Source organism: Eublepharis macularius, chromosome 14 (assembly GCF_028583425.1).
Source record: "Eublepharis macularius isolate TG4126 chromosome 14, MPM_Emac_v1.0, whole genome shotgun sequence".
Classification (NCBI taxonomy): domain Eukaryota; kingdom Metazoa; phylum Chordata; class Lepidosauria; order Squamata; family Eublepharidae; genus Eublepharis; species Eublepharis macularius.
The window spans coordinates 3,425,727-3,443,059 of record NC_072803.1 but is presented as its reverse complement, the minus strand read 5'-3'; the positions used below and the strand labels follow the sequence as shown (position 1 = coordinate 3,443,059).

At 45.2% G+C, this 17,333-nt stretch overlaps 2 protein-coding genes across 8 annotated transcripts in view; one reads left to right on the top strand and one right to left on the bottom strand.

The window, feature by feature from the left end:
• The first annotated feature begins 3,297 nt into the window (after nt 1–3,297).
• On the top strand, nt 3,298–4,477 carry CLDN25 (claudin 25). Its single transcript, XM_054998390.1, has one exon. The coding sequence runs from the start codon at nt 3,404–3,406 to the stop codon at nt 4,091–4,093; it is 690 nt and encodes a 229-aa protein (XP_054854365.1). The 5' UTR covers nt 3,298–3,403; the 3' UTR covers nt 4,094–4,477.
• Nucleotides 4,478–6,665: 2,188 nt separating this feature from the next.
• The window catches only part of USP28 (ubiquitin specific peptidase 28), a 41,716-nt gene continuing 31,048 nt past the window's right edge, over nt 6,666–17,333 (bottom strand). For 5 of the 7 annotated variants that reach the window (XM_054997375.1, XM_054997376.1, XM_054997378.1 and 2 more), the window contains 7 exons: nt 16,884–16,979; nt 12,290–12,468; nt 11,822–11,900; nt 11,096–11,175; nt 10,701–10,824; nt 9,941–10,136; nt 6,666–8,043 (listed from right to left, as the gene is read on the bottom strand). In XM_054997375.1, the coding sequence (XP_054853350.1) occupies nt 7,868–8,043; nt 9,941–10,136; nt 10,701–10,824; nt 11,096–11,175; nt 11,822–11,900; nt 12,290–12,468; nt 16,884–16,979 (930 nt within the window). In that variant the 3' untranslated portion in view covers nt 6,666–7,867. The remainder of the gene's footprint in view (nt 8,044–9,940; nt 10,137–10,700; nt 10,825–11,095; nt 11,176–11,821; nt 11,901–12,289; nt 12,469–16,883; nt 16,980–17,333) is intronic. The other 2 variants (XM_054997377.1, XM_054997381.1) reach the window with 1 other exon arrangement.

Below are 17,333 nucleotides of genomic sequence, written 5' to 3'. Positions count from 1 at the left end.
CTGCACATGGGTGAAAACAACAGCAGCCCGTACATGGGCTTTCTCTGTGGTGGCCCCTACCCTGTGGAAGAGCCTGCCTGAGGAGGTCAGGAGAGACCCCACTCTCCTGGCTTTCCTGCAAAACTGAATTATTCAAAAAGGCTTTTGTATTACAGGGAGGGGCTCTCAGATGCTTTGCTAATGAATTAAGGACCATAGACTTCACCACTAGGTTGCCTGATATCTAATGTCAGCCCTAGAATTGCTTATGTTCTGTTTCAGCATTCCTTCAACTCTGCATTGGATTCTTGCTAATGTCTTCGTAAAATTGTGTTTATTTACCCTACGGCATTGTTTATGAAATTGTCCTTGATACTGACTGTACTAATCTCACACTGTGTAATCTGCCTTGAGTCTCAGTGAGAAAGGCAGACTATAAATGACATAAATAAAATAAAAATAAATTAAGGTCTTCTTGTCTCCATTCCTATTGTACTTCCAAGGCTTTCTTCATGCCTCCGCTGCCTGCAGGACCAGTGTGTTCGTTTTTTAAAGTGAGGTTGCAGATGGGGGCGGAGGGGGGAAGCCAAGCCAAAACGGCTTGCTTGTAGTTTACCTGAGGCCAATTTTCTCTCATAGCAGAGATGAAATTGGACCCAAAGACTTCCTGGTTCACAGCATACACTCTTTGCTGGAAGACTTCTTGAGCTCCTAGCCGATTATACTGGAATTGCCACCTGCTCACCTTGCTTCCGTATTCACAGTGATTGGTCTTAATTAAACGGCTCTGCAGCACCACTCCAACACCACTTTAAGAGAACGACTCAACCTTGTGCCAAGGAATAGACCACCCTAGAGAGGAAAAGCTCACTTGGCCCAGGAAGAAAATTCTGGCACCTCTGTCCCAGGTCACCTCCAGACACCAGATCTGGACTTTCCTGAGCCCACTGATTGCCAGGCCTACGAGGCAGGTGCTGAGAGGCTAGCAGGTAGAGCACCTACCTGGTGTTGCAGGTAAAACACCTGCTCTGCATGCCAGAAGTACAGAGCTAGACTGGCTATTGGCCTGACTCAGGAGAAGGCAGCTTCATATATACAGAGCAGAGGAGATTCAGTCCACATTTTATTCTCCTAGCTTTCTGCAAACAATGCAAAACCAAATTATTCAAAAAGGCTTTTGTATTGTAGGGAGGGGTCTCAGATGCTCCACTAATGAGTTAGAGACCACAGACTTCACTCAAAGACGTCACCACTAGGTTGCCTTATGTACTATCTGCTGCTTTATATATGTGCTCCTATGTCAGCCCTAGAACTGCTCATGTTCTGTTTCAGCATTTCTTCAACCCTGCATTGGATTCTTGCTGATGTCTTTGTAAAATTGTGTTTATTTACCCTATGGCATTGTTTATGAAATTGTCCTTGATACTGACTGTACTAATCTCACACCATGTAATCCACCTTGAGTCTCAGTGAGAAAGGTGGTCATAAATATCTTAAACAAACAAAAAATAAACTCAGAAGCACATGGGAGACACGCTGGAACTTGTTCAGCACTAGGAGACCCAGAGGCCATTTGCTCACCAAGTAGGCTGCTGTAGGGGGGGCACAGTGGGAGAATCACCGCCAATAGAGATAGCCCTCCCAACACCCGCTATTGTTTTCTTCATTATACACGGAGGATGAGGGGCGTGGGGGGGATTAGAATTAGCCTCTGAAGACTCTTCTGGTAGGAAATCCACCATCATTCTCCTAATTTGAGGGGCTGAGAAAAAACATTTCTCCTTTCTGCATTCATGAGACCAGAGTCAGTGTCATGTAGTGTCCACCCACCCACCCACCCACCCACAGAGCCTAACCTACCTCACAGGGTGGTTTTGAGGATAAAACAAGAGGAGTGGGGAATGGTGTTCTCTTCGGTGGGGAGAAAAGCAGGAAATAAATGAAGTAGACCAATCAATTCAGCAAATTCCTAATTATTGTGGTTTATGGCACACCAAGAATGAAGCAATCGTAGGGAAAAGTTGTGCCATTTTTAGGTATTGCAGAAAGATCACAAAATTTACTCTGTGTGTGCCGCCGCCGCCACCCAGCTAAAAGCAAAAATAATATAAGGGGTAGATGGTTGCCTCTGCCGCCAACCTGCTGTGACCCACCTGGAGAACACCGTTTCATTCATCAACCACCACCAAGTTTCAAAAGCTACTTGAGAGTGGCATGTAACAAAGAAACTTGGCTTTACCTACACATTTTGACAATTGCACAAGATGTCCTCTGCTGAGCAGCCTGCACCAGCCCCACCTTGAGCAAACTGGGGCATCACCTTGGCTCACGGAGTGGGCATTTGGAAACCAGCAATAATAGCAGGTGCAACTACTTTCTCTAGACTATCTGGATAATGTGGTATCTGGCTAATGGCCAGTAGTTTGGAAACCCTTTCGGAAGTGATGAATACTGAACTTGGTCAGAGTAGAGGATGAAAATGTCTCAATGAAGTAAGTTCCAAGCGGCCCAATTAAAAATAAGCATTTTCTGAAGTAGCCAGCAGATGGTATCTGGAAGAGTTGTGAATGGGCACAGGGACTCCTAAGGTTTTTGCCTTCCAGAGCGCCCTCCCCATGCTATTCCGCTTCCTGCACATTTACGAAGGTATCGGCAGCAGTTTGCTTCTGGTTTGTGCTCTCCCTTCCTCCGTCACTCTCCAACTCATCCCATTTTTCATCCATGATTTTTTATCTCCTTCCATAAAGATCTTTACTTCATCATTTGTTATACCAGATCTCAGCACTGTGGACTGTTCAGTGCTGCAGCAGCCTAGAACTGAATGGGAACTATGAAGAATGAGTGGAGAACAGTTTAACTACTGGTTTTAAAAACCCAGAAAAATCTGGATGGGGCATTTTGGAAAAAGGTTTGATTCTCTTATCCTCACTGGGCAAAAGAGGACAGGAATGGCTGGAGTTTAGAAAGAGACAGCAACCAGCCTCATCAGTATACTGGAATTTCATATTACACGTTCAAGGATATTATATATATGTAGTCTACACAAAATGTATAATCTGTTTCTGAAGTTTCTATTTCTGCCACATTCATGCCTAGTCATGTCCTGGGAAGGGGTGAGCCAGCTGCTCCGATGTGATGAGCCCAGAAACTTGTGCCCTCCTTGCACCCAAAGGATTTTCAGTTGCGTCAGGCTTTTCAGTGTCCAAAGAAAGGAAAAACCAACACAACACGAAAAAGGATCCTGGCCACGCCCAGGAATTAGTGTTATTAGCTTCAATTCCTCCCCCTGCACTGCTATTGTGAAAGCAAGCACCAAATCAAAGTGGCTTCATTGATACCTACAGCACATTCATGCTCCCCTGCTGCTTCTAAGCAAAGCCTCAAGGAACGAGTTGTGCCGTTGACTCCCTCCAGGGCACTGAACATGGCGTGGCCCCCTAGCACCAAAGCTCAGCTGGGTGGACTCTTCCTTGCGTTCTTTGGCTGGGTCTCCTCTTGTGTTACAACCATTGTGCCTCTCTGGAAGAACTTGAACCTGGACTTAAATGAGCTCGAAGTGTGGAACATGGGCCTTTGGCACGCTTGCGTCATTCAAGATGAGGGTGCTGCAGTATGCAAAGCCTACGACTCTCTGCTCGCCCTGCCCGTGTTGTTTATGCTAGCTAGGATATTAATGGTTACTGCCAACGGCCTGGGATTGCTTGCCTTCCCTCTCTCTCTTTGGGGGTTGAACTGCCTGAAGACGAGGAATGAAAACATGGGACTGAAAAGACGGCTTGCAGCGGCTGGGGGAATCTTCTTCTGCCTCTCTGGAATAGCCACTCTGGTGCCAGTCTCTTGGGTTGCCTACAACACCGTACAGGAATTCTGGGACGAAACTGTGCCAGAGATCGTTCCGAGGTGGGAGTTTGGTGAAGCTTTGTTCCTGGGCTGGTTTGCAGGCTTTTTCCTTGTAGCCGGTGGGCTTCTCTTCATTGGCTCCACCTGTTTGCAGAAGATGCAAGGACCACCTCAGCCATTAGCAGCCTACCCTCAACCAGAGAGGCCAAACCTACCCAGGCTGCCAAACTGCCATCAATATAAAGCAACCAGAAATGCAGACCTTGTCATCTGAGTTCTATGCACTGCACCAAAGACTAGAGATTGTTGGAATAGTTTCTGTTTCACTCACTGACTGAGCTATACTTCTGATTCCTTGAAAGTTTTAAAAGACCTTTTGTTTGAAAATCTGTCCTGAAGCAAGAAGACAGCCCTTCTATACTGCATTTTCAGCTGTTAACAAGATTGCCCATAGCACCCAAAGGAACATAAACCTGAATCCTACAGGAAAAAGCCATTGCAACAATCAGCAATTTAATAGCGTAATAAAGGTTCGCAGTTAGCAGAATGGATGTGTGTGGGTGTAAGCAAACCTTTTTACAACTTCCGTATCTTTTCATTCCTACCACACAAATCAGCAGTGACAAGAGGGTACAGCCACACACTGTTAAGAATCTCAGCTGTGATTTTGAGCGGATGTAAGGCTGGATCCAATGTCCACAGCCAAGTATCAAATTCAGCAGGTACTGTTAGAGCTTAAAAGGTGATTAAGTACACTAAAATAAAAAAAATGACTCTGCTGTTTGCTTTTCACAAGAAATGGATCAAAACTTGTTGCTCAAGACATGTTGACAGCAATTAAGGGATGCAAAATAAAGTTACTTCTGTGCTGCATTCAGATGTCATAATAAACTGTTATGATCAAATCCAGTTAGTTGTGATGTCTGAATGCAGACCATTCAACAAATTAGGATCTGTTGGCTGGTACCAAATTGGGGTTTGAAGCTAGATTTGTAGCTAGCTTGTCAACCGCAGCTTGCACTAGCTGGTTTGTGGTGACACTGAATTTAAAATACCATTGTCTGTTGCAACAGAGTTAGGATGGCCTCCCTACTGGGAAGCAAGCAGCAGACAAATCAAGATGGTTAACATGATAAATGATAGCGGTATGCAGATCAAGTTAACCTGGAAATCCAGGTATCATCAGTAAACCATTGCATTCCAGTGTTTCCCACCTTGTCCTACTATCTTGTTCAAGATCTGATTTGTGGCAACTTTTTAAATTAAAAACAAAAAACCCCACTGGAGGACCAGATGGTCCAGTACAGGCTAAGTTCTATGGAGATTTCTCAAGGCTGCTGTCCCTTTAAAATATGTCTTCCTTTATTGTGTTTCCCACCTAATTATTTCCTGTTCTCTCCCACAGACGACCAGTTCATCTGGTACAATTATTAAGCAATAACTGTCATAATTATCAAACTGAGTTTCATACCATGACAAGTTCCTGCAAGGGGAAGTCAAGCAGCCAGATAAACGTCTATTACAAGTTAGCAAATTCCAGATGTTAATTTTAGCACAACTATCAATCCCTCAACGAACTGATATGTACTGCTTTTTATTTTGAAGGCAAACTTGACCATTGAATTTAATAATTATCTGGAAGCGAGCAAGAGTTTCACCCACAAAGTGAAGAACAGTACTGAATTCCCCCTGCCCCCGTCCCCCCAGTCATCATACTGGTAACAAACAGACTCCTAAATGGCATGTGTGGCTGCAGAGAACAAAGAGTATAATTGTTCCACAGTCTAAACAAAAATGAACCTTCTATGTTTACTCAGAAGTAAATAAAGCTCCCGTTTCATGCTGCAAAGCCTTGCCTAGTAAGATAGTTGTGGCTGGTTTTTTGTGGGGAATCTAACAGTTTTAAGCACTGTGTAGCACTCTCATTTCAATTCCACTTACAGCCCCTTGCAGACACAGATTAGTGCAAAGCCCCCCTACTGTGAAAGCTGCCTGAGGCATCTCATAAGTGTCCAAGTTCTAAGCCTGGCTGAACAGAAGACGGACCTCCCACAGTCTGCAATCACAACTCCACAGAGGGGTCTTCTCTCCCGGCCACCACTGCGATTGCCTTGAACGGCAATTGAGAGGATATCCTGTTGTTCCCCTTAGATAGCCACTGAGACGATCAGAGCTCTGGTTTTCAAAACTGAGAAACCAGAGCTAGAAAGAAACATTAGCATAATCTCTTCCAAATCTATGCTCTGCTCATCAACAGGACACGTAAATTCTTTCCTTGGACAGATTTCAAGGCAAGGTCAGATCATATGCTTAATCTTACGACATCTGGCTGTTCTGTTGTTTGAGGGCGGAGGTCCTATTAAGTTTCTTTCCAAGTAATGAATTCTAAGCCCATTGGTGTGAAATGTGGCATGAGTGCATGCTCAATAACACACCCAAAGTCAAGATCCCATTTTACACTTCTGGTTGACCACTGCAGCACCCAATGAGGACTGCTAGAAGCATCCTGGGAAAAGCATACAACTCTTGCCCCAGACTCCAGTAACCCTGCCATGAGTACCACACAGCCCACCCCCACATGCTGACCCATCAACCTCACAGACAGGAAGGCCACCAGCATCCTGGTAAAAACATGAGGCCCATCTTCTCAGGTGCAAGGGATGAAAAGATTCACCTGTCCCTACGACAGCAGACGGGTCATGTCAATGCTTCTGTATAGCAATCCGACTGGCAGTCTTCATAAAGCAAAGGACTTAACTCGAACCTGAGACAGCGTCCATTCATTCCCCACCCCATCTGCCAACTTCTGGGCTAAGACCTCAAAAGAATCAAAGCAAACAACCACAATGTTTTAAAATGGCAAAAAAATTTATTGCACTTTAATTATTGAAAAGACTTACCAAATAATTAGACTCTCATTTACATCCTGATTTGTCAGTATTCCAATAAAACAAAGGCCATTTAAAAAGAGACTGGAAGATGCTTTCCTTCAGAATGTGCATAGTGTTTAAAAAAGGTTTTTGTCCTGTAGTTCAGCACTCTGTGCATCTCAAGATGCTACCCTGCTAATTCAAGGCTGTGATTGGCATTGGAGGAAATATTTGGGGGTGTCAGAAAAGGACTCCCTTTTGAGCAGTGTTTTCCGCCTCTACCCCTGAACTGGAATGACTTCAGTTCTCTTGCCATCACACAATACTGGCACCATCACCCATTCCCCTGGGGCAAGAGGCACCCACGATCGTGTTTGCATTTAGCTTAAACACACACTGATCTGCATGAATGCCTGCAACTCAGGCTGGTGGTTCCCTCTCCAAACAAAACACAGGTAATGCTCCAATCTATTGTCTACTGTGTTTGAACAACCTTAAAACGAAATGCTTCTTAACACCCTACGACCTTTGCAGAAAAATAAGGCAGACACAGTCCTGCTCTGATGTCACTGAGCATCCACATGCATGCGAGGCAAGCCAGGAACAGGACATGTACCCACAGTCCACATGCGCCCCACCTCACTGACAACACACACGCCACGTGCTCTGGCCCATCTGCATGCTGTGTTCACATGCCACCTAAGCGTGTTCCAGTCAGGCACCATGTTACTGTGCAAACACTGCTTGCGAAACTAACCAGCACATGTGCCAAGTTCACTGAAATATGGAGCGTGCAGAATGCTCATGGGGTAAGTTCCTTACTTATGATGTACAAATAAATAAAAATTGCACACACAGTATTTCATTTAAAATCTATCTGCACAGTACCAGTGTGTTCTTGTAGGAATAAAAGAGGCAAATGCTGATCTAGGCAAACACATGCTGTGAAACATGAGTGCATGCCACTGCTGGCCGTATTTAGTGCACATTTAAGAGAAAAAGCACCATAGTCTTCTCAGCCTTTTTCTAGGTAAATTGTCAGTTCCGTCCTGATGTGGGTTGTCCTACTTGGTGTTGTATCTCCTCCCTCCCTGCACTATTCTGAAGACGGGCAGTAGCTGAGCTCCACACGTGCTGGTGGTCTGTAGCCTCCAGTGCTCTGCTGTAGAGTCCACAGCTTAGCTCACGGTCACAGTGGAAGCCCTATGGATGGACTCCATCACGGCTGCAAAGCGGCTGCAGAGGTCGTAGGGTGAGTTGGGACGGATCTTGGGTGGTTCTTTCAGAACGACTCCCTCTGCAGAGCAATCCAGCAGACGGGGCAATAATTCACCCAACTTCAACTGCAAGTCCTCTGAAAAGGAGAAAAGGGGCCCAACAATTTTAAAAGGTCCGAACAGTGGTCAAGACCAACTCCTATGAAGAATAAGCAGCAGATACCACAACCCAGACACAACCTGTAACTATTAACATTAGGGCTAGCAGCAGTTACGAGACACGCCTCAAGCTCTTATTTCTGGCACAGCATTCTGAAGAACCATGGAGGGTGTTGTCCACACTGTCTGCTTGATGAAATTCATCCTCTGCTGGTTAAAGTGAACAGCATTCATATCAGTTCGATTTAAACACAACAGCAGCCTTCCAGTATTAGACCCATGTTCCATTTAGTCCAGCCAGCTGCTTCACACAGTGGCCAACAAGTTGCCCTGCGGGGAGGGCCAAACGGGATGAGGCCAAGGACTTCCCCTGATGTCGTCTCCTAGCACTGGCATGCAGCCCCTGGGAGTATTAAGATTTCTTTTAGTCACTGTGGCTGGTAACCATGGATGGACCTCTCCTTCGGTCAACGTGTCTAATTCCATCTTAAAGCCATCTATGCTTGTGGCCCACAGCTATTGGTGGCAGTGAATTCTCCTCAATTTAATTACTTAAAACTGTTGAGTAAAGCATTTCCTTTGTCCGTCCTGAATCTCTGCCCATCAATTTCACTGGGTCCCCTTGAGTTCTAGTATTATGGGATGAAACTTAGGTCCATCTCTCAGAAGGAAACCTTTAGACGTAAGTGGGTCTAGCTAGCAATTGCACTGTCATCTCTTTTACTAGTGTTCTGCATCATTTCACCTGCCTACGTCCTTGATACTGACTGTACTTATTGCACACTGTGTAATCTGCCTTGCGTCTCCATGAGAAAGGCAGGCTACAAATGACAATAAATATATAGATTGTTCCCAAATATCTGTGCTTTCTAGATTTTAAGTTTAGCCAATAAAGCTTTTAAAAGTGGATCTCTGCTTTTGGGGAGTAGAATAAACCTGCTTACAGGCCATGCACTCATTTATCACAACTGTACCAATTGCAGCAGTGCCAAAACTAAGCCAGAGAAAAGGGGAAGCGGGGGAAAGGCAACCCTCACCCCCCCCCCAAGCACCCATTTGAGTTGCATTCCCATCAGGGAACTGTGGGGGGCCGACCAGAAGTGACCAGGGCCCAGACCAGCACCGATCTAAACCCGAGTTTTTCTAGCAGCAGCAGACTACCAGCATTTTCCACAAAGTAGACAAGGAAAAAGGAGGAGGTTTTTAAAACAAGCTGTGCTCTGGCAGGCATAGTGTGCAGAGCTCTGCCCCCAAGATGGTGGTGCAAGCAGGCAACAGGGAGTCTGTAACAAGGCAGTATCAGCTAGGTTCACCTTCAACATGCATGGCACCAATATTTTCAAAGGGTGGGGCGGAGAGAAGAGCACATCTGCAGTCCCCTCTTAGCAGTGAGCGCAGTTATTCATACCGCTATCCTCCTTATGATGATCTGACAATTTTTCACCATTATCCCACAAGTTTTGCCAAACCAGAGGCTCCTTTACTCCTAACAGCTTCAAAACTACTTTGCAGCCTTAATTTTAAGTGGCCACAGACTGGCTCTATTTTGGTTCCACTGAAGTTTGTCCTTTCTGAACGTTTTGGCTTGGCCCAGAATGTTGCAAAGCCAGCATGAGCCACAAGAAAAGGTGGGATATAAATATTTTTGATAACTAAAAATTGAAGAAAAAAAATGTTCCCAAACTAATCTGAATTCAGGCAGCTGACATCACTATTGCAATCTGAAGGGCCCACCCTAACAGGCATTTTGCTACAGACTTGTAATTGAGGGAATGCAGAAGCAAGCAATAACAGGGGGGAAATATTAAGACTGAAGGGAGGGAGGGGCCACTAGATCACTCATCAGGAAGTCAGGGCAGCAAAGAGGCTCCCTACCATCCATGTCTTTCCCCAGGTAAGAACACCAACGACTTCTCATGACCTCGATAGCATCCAGGTCATCCTTGGAGATGTCACTGCTTATGATGAGGTGCATGCAAGGTATGATCAGCTCATCCAAGTGGTTCATGCCTTCGGCCACATGCACTTCATGGCAGCTTTCAAAAAGTGTTGCTGCAGCATCATTCAACTTCTGTGGAAAAACAAGAAGAGAAACAGGAACCAATGGGCAGGGCAGCAGCCTGGTGTTTGTGACAAGCTATACTGCTCTTGCAACTTTTTAAAGTAATGCTGGAAATTGGGGCAAAATGTGATTAAACTGCCTTGAACAGCCAACTATTTAAAAGCTATGAACTCTGGCCCCAAGAGATTGAGAAAGCTATAAATAAGTAAAAATGATGGGTTGTACCCTATCGCTGGTGTCAGGGGAAAGCAGTGCCATTAGTTGAACGGAACAATAGGATATAACCTTATAAAGTCAAGATACTCACAAAACGACAAAAATGATCAATCTTATTTCTTAAAGAGAAGAAAGAAGCAAGCAAAAAACACTACAAAAACTAGTTGGGTGATACTTTTTACAGACATTTTTAAAGCATTACCATGGAAAAGTTGCGTCTTCATGCAACAATTAGATTAGATCAGAACAGGCCTGAACATACAAATGCGTATCTGCAAAGAAGAGGAAACTGAAACGCAGGCAGGGCAGCCTGCTCACAAAGAGGCAGGGAAGGGCCTCACTGCCACTGATACCAACCAAGAGACACTTCCTTCTGTAGAGAGCAATCAAAGCTTCATCTACTCCTCTGCTGGGTCCCTTCATCAGGAGGGTCATGTTGTTCTGATAAGCATATACTAGGTAGGTCAGGGCTTCACAGTACCTTACAGGAAGAGAAAGAGTGCCAGTTTTTCCAGAGTTATCACTGTTTGTATGAACATAACTTTTCTAGCACCCAGACAGCCAGTCATAGACAGCACAAAGGGACATCTCTTTGCCCCTAGTCCCCTCAAACTGTAATCCGGTTGCCAGATTAAAGGCTCACCTCCAGTGTTCTATACACTGACTAAGGTCGCAGCCTCCCAACAGACTGAGCTCTTGAGTACCCTGAATATTTTCAGCACCCCTTTTAGAAGTAGTTTGCACAATCTTACTTTTCATTCTGGTACAGCTCCAAGCCTGTCAGCAGGTAAACAGACACCTTGCGAAACAAACTGTAGTCTTCATGCCACTTCTGTCGGTAAACAGGAACCAGTCAACACACAATCATGATGGCACGTTGTCGTCCCGCAACCCGCCTCCTCGCCCCCGGTATTCATCTTGCTGCTTTCCGCTTGTGGTCACTCTTATTCATGTCAAGACCTCTCTCAATACAAGCCATTCTTTTTACAAAGCTGCTACTACAAGTCAGCTGCAATTCCTGGCCAACTGCGGGTGCCCATCTCAGACCAGGCCAGGTGACCCTCCCCAGCCCAGCCCCATCTTGAAGGGAAAACGTGAAGGAGAGGTTGTGTCCCACGCAAAGCATCAACCTGCTCTCTCCGAGGAGCCCTGCACTGCAGACAGAGGCTAGAAGACTTGGAAGGAGGAACTCGCCTCACTTGAAGGATCCTGGCCCCCTGCCCTCCTCATGAGCTCTGGATGTTGAACTGAATGCATCTGCTCCAGTGCTCGCCATCAGAGAATGCAGGCACACGCGCACACACACAGCGTCAAAGCAGACTGACCAGTCTCAGAGCACAGGCGGCTCTTTTCTTTTTGAAAAATGGGCACAGCTCCCAACATCTCAGCACGTGCAGTCCCCCATGAGCAGCAGCATTTATAGTCATGGTAATTAAATTTTAACACATCGACAGCTGAAGGCCAGGAGGGCCTTTTACCTTGTACTCATCCATGTTCACTTCATCAGGACCAATGTCCTTCAGCTTGGCTCGTGCGACTTTCATAATGCGAATCGACCTGTTCACAGGACAAGCAAGGGGAGAGAGTACATGACCGAGTGATTGCGGAGAGCGAGAGAACCTAAATGAGGCAATCGTTTAGATGTTTAACTTGTTACGCCCAAGAGCACAAAGCACTGCAATAGCTAGATTTTACAATGTGAAACTTAAGACATTTGTGCTTTCTTGCTGGATGGAAACATGAAGGAAGCGTTTGCTTAAACAGTAAGTATTTTTACTGTACCTTTTTGATCATGTGTCTTTGGACTCCTGCCCTCATCCTCTTTAACCACAGCTGCCAAAACTGTGCCCAAGGACACAAGGGAAAGAGTTGCAATGGACCATTTCTCTATACACTCATGCTATATGCTATCTGACAGGCTACTGTTCGATTTGCGCTGAACAAACCTTTCATCAAAGCTGAGGTTTCTGTCTGCAAACTGCTCCAGAAGAGTCCGCTCTACCACTTGCTTGGGAGCCTCGTTTTGCAAGAGGTAAACTAGAACATGCTGAAGCCGGGGGTCATTCTGAGGCGTGGGGGACTCTTGGGAAAGCTGATACAGCCGGGAATATTCTTCACGGAATGCCTAGTGAAGCCAAGAAATGGACCTACAATTACTCACTCAGTCGATGTATGTGTACGAGAGAGCAGCTCTAACCCGCCAAAGACCACACTCATTGAAAATCACTCCATCAGCTCAAGGACTGTTACAGAATAGAATCATAATCCTACAAAGCTAGACTGAAGCTGGTCCACAAGGAGATTTTGCCCTGGTCTTGTTTCTGAACTGGAGCATCCACATGACATCATAACCTAAAAGTCCATTTTCTGCGATCTTCCCTAAGCCTGGTTTTGTGTGATGTTTTGGAAAAGACCACAGCCGAAGCACATTCACAACTTGGATAGGAAGGAATGCATTTTTGCAGGTTCCGCCCACATCCGCACCATTTATTTGCTTTAGTCCATTATGTTTTTTTGGTTTTGTTTTTAAAAACCTGGTAACTGTCATATTGCTAGAGTAGTGTCAATTACCAGTTTTAAGGTTATAGCATTACGTCAATTACCAAATACAACTCTCATATCATTATAGATGAATGCGGCTATATCCAGGGACTGCCTCTCTCAATATGCCCCGTTATAACAGTTTTGTTCAGCTGGGCAGCAGTTTCTGAAGGTGTCACACTGCTAGCCTGAAGATGAACAGGTGCTCATCCCTAAGCATTCTCTCCCGTGGCTCCCACCCAATGAAATGGCAACCTTGATGATGTCAAGGAGGCTCCTACTCTTTTCACCATTCTGCAGAACGTGCAAAATGGAGCTGTTCAGTAAGGCGTTTTATAGAGGAATAGTGTTGTAGTTTAGTGTCTGAAAATCTGCAGGTGGTTTTTCCCATGCAATTTAAAAAAGTGTATTATCTTGTTCTTCATCAAAGTGTTTTCTTATCTTTGTAATCTAGTTTCACTACATTTTATGCATCATTCTGTTTTGTTTGCTTTTCAATCTGCAGTCCAGTTTCACTGCATTGTCATACACATTACTGCAGTTTTTAAATATTGTATTCTACTTCGAGTCTCAGTGAGAAAGACAGATGAGAAAAGTAATAAATAGCGAACCTATAGCAGTATGTCAATTACTAATGCTTTTTGAAAGCTTGAAAAAGCCCTCCCTTGGCATGAGGAAAAATGGCTGCCAGAAGGGACTGATCCAAGGAAAGCATGGTTAAACTGACATGTGGGTACTCCATCCCTGTGGCCCTTGCTTAGCAGATCACTTTAACAGGACCCTTCTCCTGACGCATGAAGGGATGTTCCAAAGCCAGCACTCCCAGCTCCTTCTCATGCACCAAAGGAATTCTGGCATGCAGACCAGGGACAAACATCAGGAAGGGCATCTGTTCAATAGATGTCTTTGTTCCGGCCAGAACTCTAGCACCTCCAATTGTTGGGATGCAGAAGGATGAATGTGCAGAACAGACAAATGCTGGACCTACTTATGGGTAAGAGTTTTTCCTGGCCATGGAAAGGACAACATGGAAAGGGCAATAGTGGACACACTTCCACTGATTTCAGTGCAGCATTTAAGGGGCTTCTAAACCCCTGAGCTGACATACTGGAATCTCCCATGAAAACCAAGCTATGCCAAAGAAACCCTCTGAACTTAAAAACACCTTTACAAAGAAAGATGGTTATAGGAAATCAACCCCGAGTTTTGCTTTTGTGGAGAGCTGGAGAGGAATTCTTGTCTACAAACAGAGTGCAGGCCTGACACTTGAGAATTAGGATGCCCTCTTCACTAGGGCTAAAAAGAAAGCCCAACATCTTTCTCTGCATGTGCCACAGTACAGCAGCAGCCTGTGAGAGGGAGGATGCATATCACCAACAGAAAGAGACACCAGGCAGGAGTAGTTGCATTTTGGGCATTATACTAAAACCGTCCATCTGAGGGATGCTTCAAGCTGAAGGAACAGCATCACTTCCCAAGAAAAAAAAATGGAAAAATAGTTGAAAAAAAAAAATAGCCCTGCCTGTGGAGTGAATGTTGGGGGTGGAGGGAGGTCTCCCACTTCTGGACACCTGATCCCTTGGATACAGAAGCTACGTCTCTAACCCCAGCTGGCGGAATGCTTCGCTTCCAAGCACGGGCAGTACGGCACTGGTACACAGCACTCCTAACATGCAGATTCCCCTTTAAAAAGTACTCTGCAGTCCCATCTGCGGATTTCGAGCTTGACATTACTGGAATGTACTGCATATCAGTGCTTGATCTCCTGAATTAGGCACAACTTGGAGACATTCTTAGCCGAGGGAATTCAACAAGAGACAGGGAATCCACCAGCCTAGAGTCTTCTGTTCTGGATAAGGCTTCTTGTGTGTTTCTACACACATCTAATGTTCCTTTTTCCTCTGAGTAGGAATATCTGGCACCAGACTAAAGGACTAATTCCTGGGCCCTATGAAACAGAATTAAGCTTTAGCAACATGTACTGCATCTGTCTATAAACATAAGTGAGTTAAAAGCAGGGCTTTTTTTTCAGCTGGAACACCAAGGAACGGAATTCCTGAACCGTTTGAAAATGGTCACATAGCTGGTGGCCCTGCCCCCTGATCTCCAGACAGAGGGGAGTTTAGATTGCCCTCCACGCCACTCCAGTGGCACAGAAGGCAATCTAAACTCCCCTCTGTCTGGAGATCAGGGGGCAGGGCTACCAGCCATGTGACCATTTTCTCCGAGGGTGATTTAAACTTTTAAAAACTCCCCCCTTGTTCCAGCTGACCCAAAGTGACATCATTGGCCCTGGGAGCATGCGGGCACTTTGTGCACGCACATGTAGTACCAGGGGCACCACCTCCCGCCAAGAGTTGCCTCCTGTGCTGGCAACCCACTGAGTTCTACCACCTCTTTTCCCAGAAACAAAGCCCTGATTAAAAGTAAACTGCAGTATCACAAACTGGGCGCTCAACTCTGAAACCTTTTCTTTTAGAAGTAGCATCCACCTGATGAAGGATTTTAAGTTGCAATACGATCTTAGAAATCATCTCTAAATGTGAATGCCGGTGTTTATGCACCAGCTGGATGTACAGAGTAGGGTAATATAATTACAGGAGAAAACGTTAAAAGCTGTTCAATGTGCAGGTGTCTCAATAACAGGCGTTAAATCTGGCTTACCTAATAATAAATGGCTGTCGCTTGCCTTTAAGAGAGACGCAGAGCAGAGGTCTTAGGACAGACTTGACAGAAAAAATCCCAGCAAGGGTCAAGGCTTGGCCTCCACAGCAACCACCACTTGCACTTTCCAGGTGGTCCTGTAAATTGTTAGCTACATGCCAAAACTCACCTTGGTTTGCATTTACACCACCAGCAGAACTTCCCTTCCAGTGAGAAAGCCTAGAAGCTTGCTGGGGGCTAAGGTCTCTTTTCCAGCAAGCGAGTCTATGACCTGCACATCTGGCCAGGGGCCTGTTATGTCCAGGCAATTGCTCCCAACTACAAGATGCTACAAGGGCTGCCATTCTGCTGCCTGAGGCAGCCCTTGAGAGGCAAGTTGCCCTGAGACAGTCACCAGCACCCATCGTTCAGAGAAACAATGCTCATGTGCTGCCAGGACTGCATCCATTGCTTCTACTTGCCTGGCTTGACACCTTTCCCAGGTAAACAACTGACAAAGAAGCTCTCCCGGTAAAGCAAACCAAAAACAAGGTAGAAACCCACACAGGGAGTGATCAATATGTAGAATTTTACAAATTAAGTAAGTGCAAATACATAAATAGTATAAATACAGTTCTACACAATAAGCATCTAAAAATCCTACAAAATATCCGTAATCCACAATAAATAAGCAATCCACAATAAATACAATCAAGCTGATGGCCAAAAAAGTCCATTCAAGGTGGTGTGAGAATTTCATACAGTAGAGAATTAATAGTACATTCTTTCTTCCTTTTGCTCTTTTTCTCTGCAGGTACATGAAAACGAGTCATTCCTGAAGGAAAACAGTGTTTGAATGGGTAAGTACAATCAATTTGCATTAACTGTTAATATAAAAGGAAGAAAGAATGTACTATTAATTCTCTACTGTATGAAATTCTTGCACCACCTCGAATGGACTTTTTTGGCTGTCAGTTTGACTGTATTTATTGTGGACTGCTTATTTATTGTGGATTACAGATATTTTGTAGGATATTTAGATATTTATTGTGTAGAACAGTATTTATACTATTTATGTATTAGCACTTAGCACTTACTTAACTCATAAAATTCTACTTTTCCCAGGTAAGGCAAAAATGAACAGGCTCTTCCATAAACCTCAGAACTCCCACCCCCTTGACATCATCTAGTCATAGGATGTTGTCCTCCCATGACCCAAACAGACAAAGTTCTGCATAAACAAGATATCCCAGGGCAGAACAAGGAAGATGGCTTGCTGGCCTCTGGCGTGAAAGCACTGCAAGTTTCCCACTGACGCAGACCGACTTGCATGCCCAGGTTCAAAAGAGCAAGTACCTTAACTAGCCCTGCTTCAGACCCATCCCGGTCAAAGGTCTGACGGGCTTTAGCTATAGCCAGGATCACACCCTGCATGGCGGGACTAAGCATCACCTGCCACAAAGAACAGAAAGAGGAGGATGGGGGGGAAATTAGCAGTCACCAAGGGCGGGGAAGAGGAGGTTGAACAGTTAAAGAGTTTTAAAGACAAGCTGTCCAGAGCAGGCAGAAAAGCCAAGGTCCATTTAGGGGACCCATTTCCATGATGCATAATTTTGGGATTCCACACACAATTTTAGGCACCACCACCACCACCACCACACTATTGACTACTGCAGAACCATGTGTGCGTGCATCGTTAATTCGGTCTGTGGTAAGGCAAGCAAGAACCACACCATTCACTGTCACACAAAGTTAGTGGGTGACTTTCCCATGCACTGTGAGTCCTAGCCACAGCACTGGCTCCTG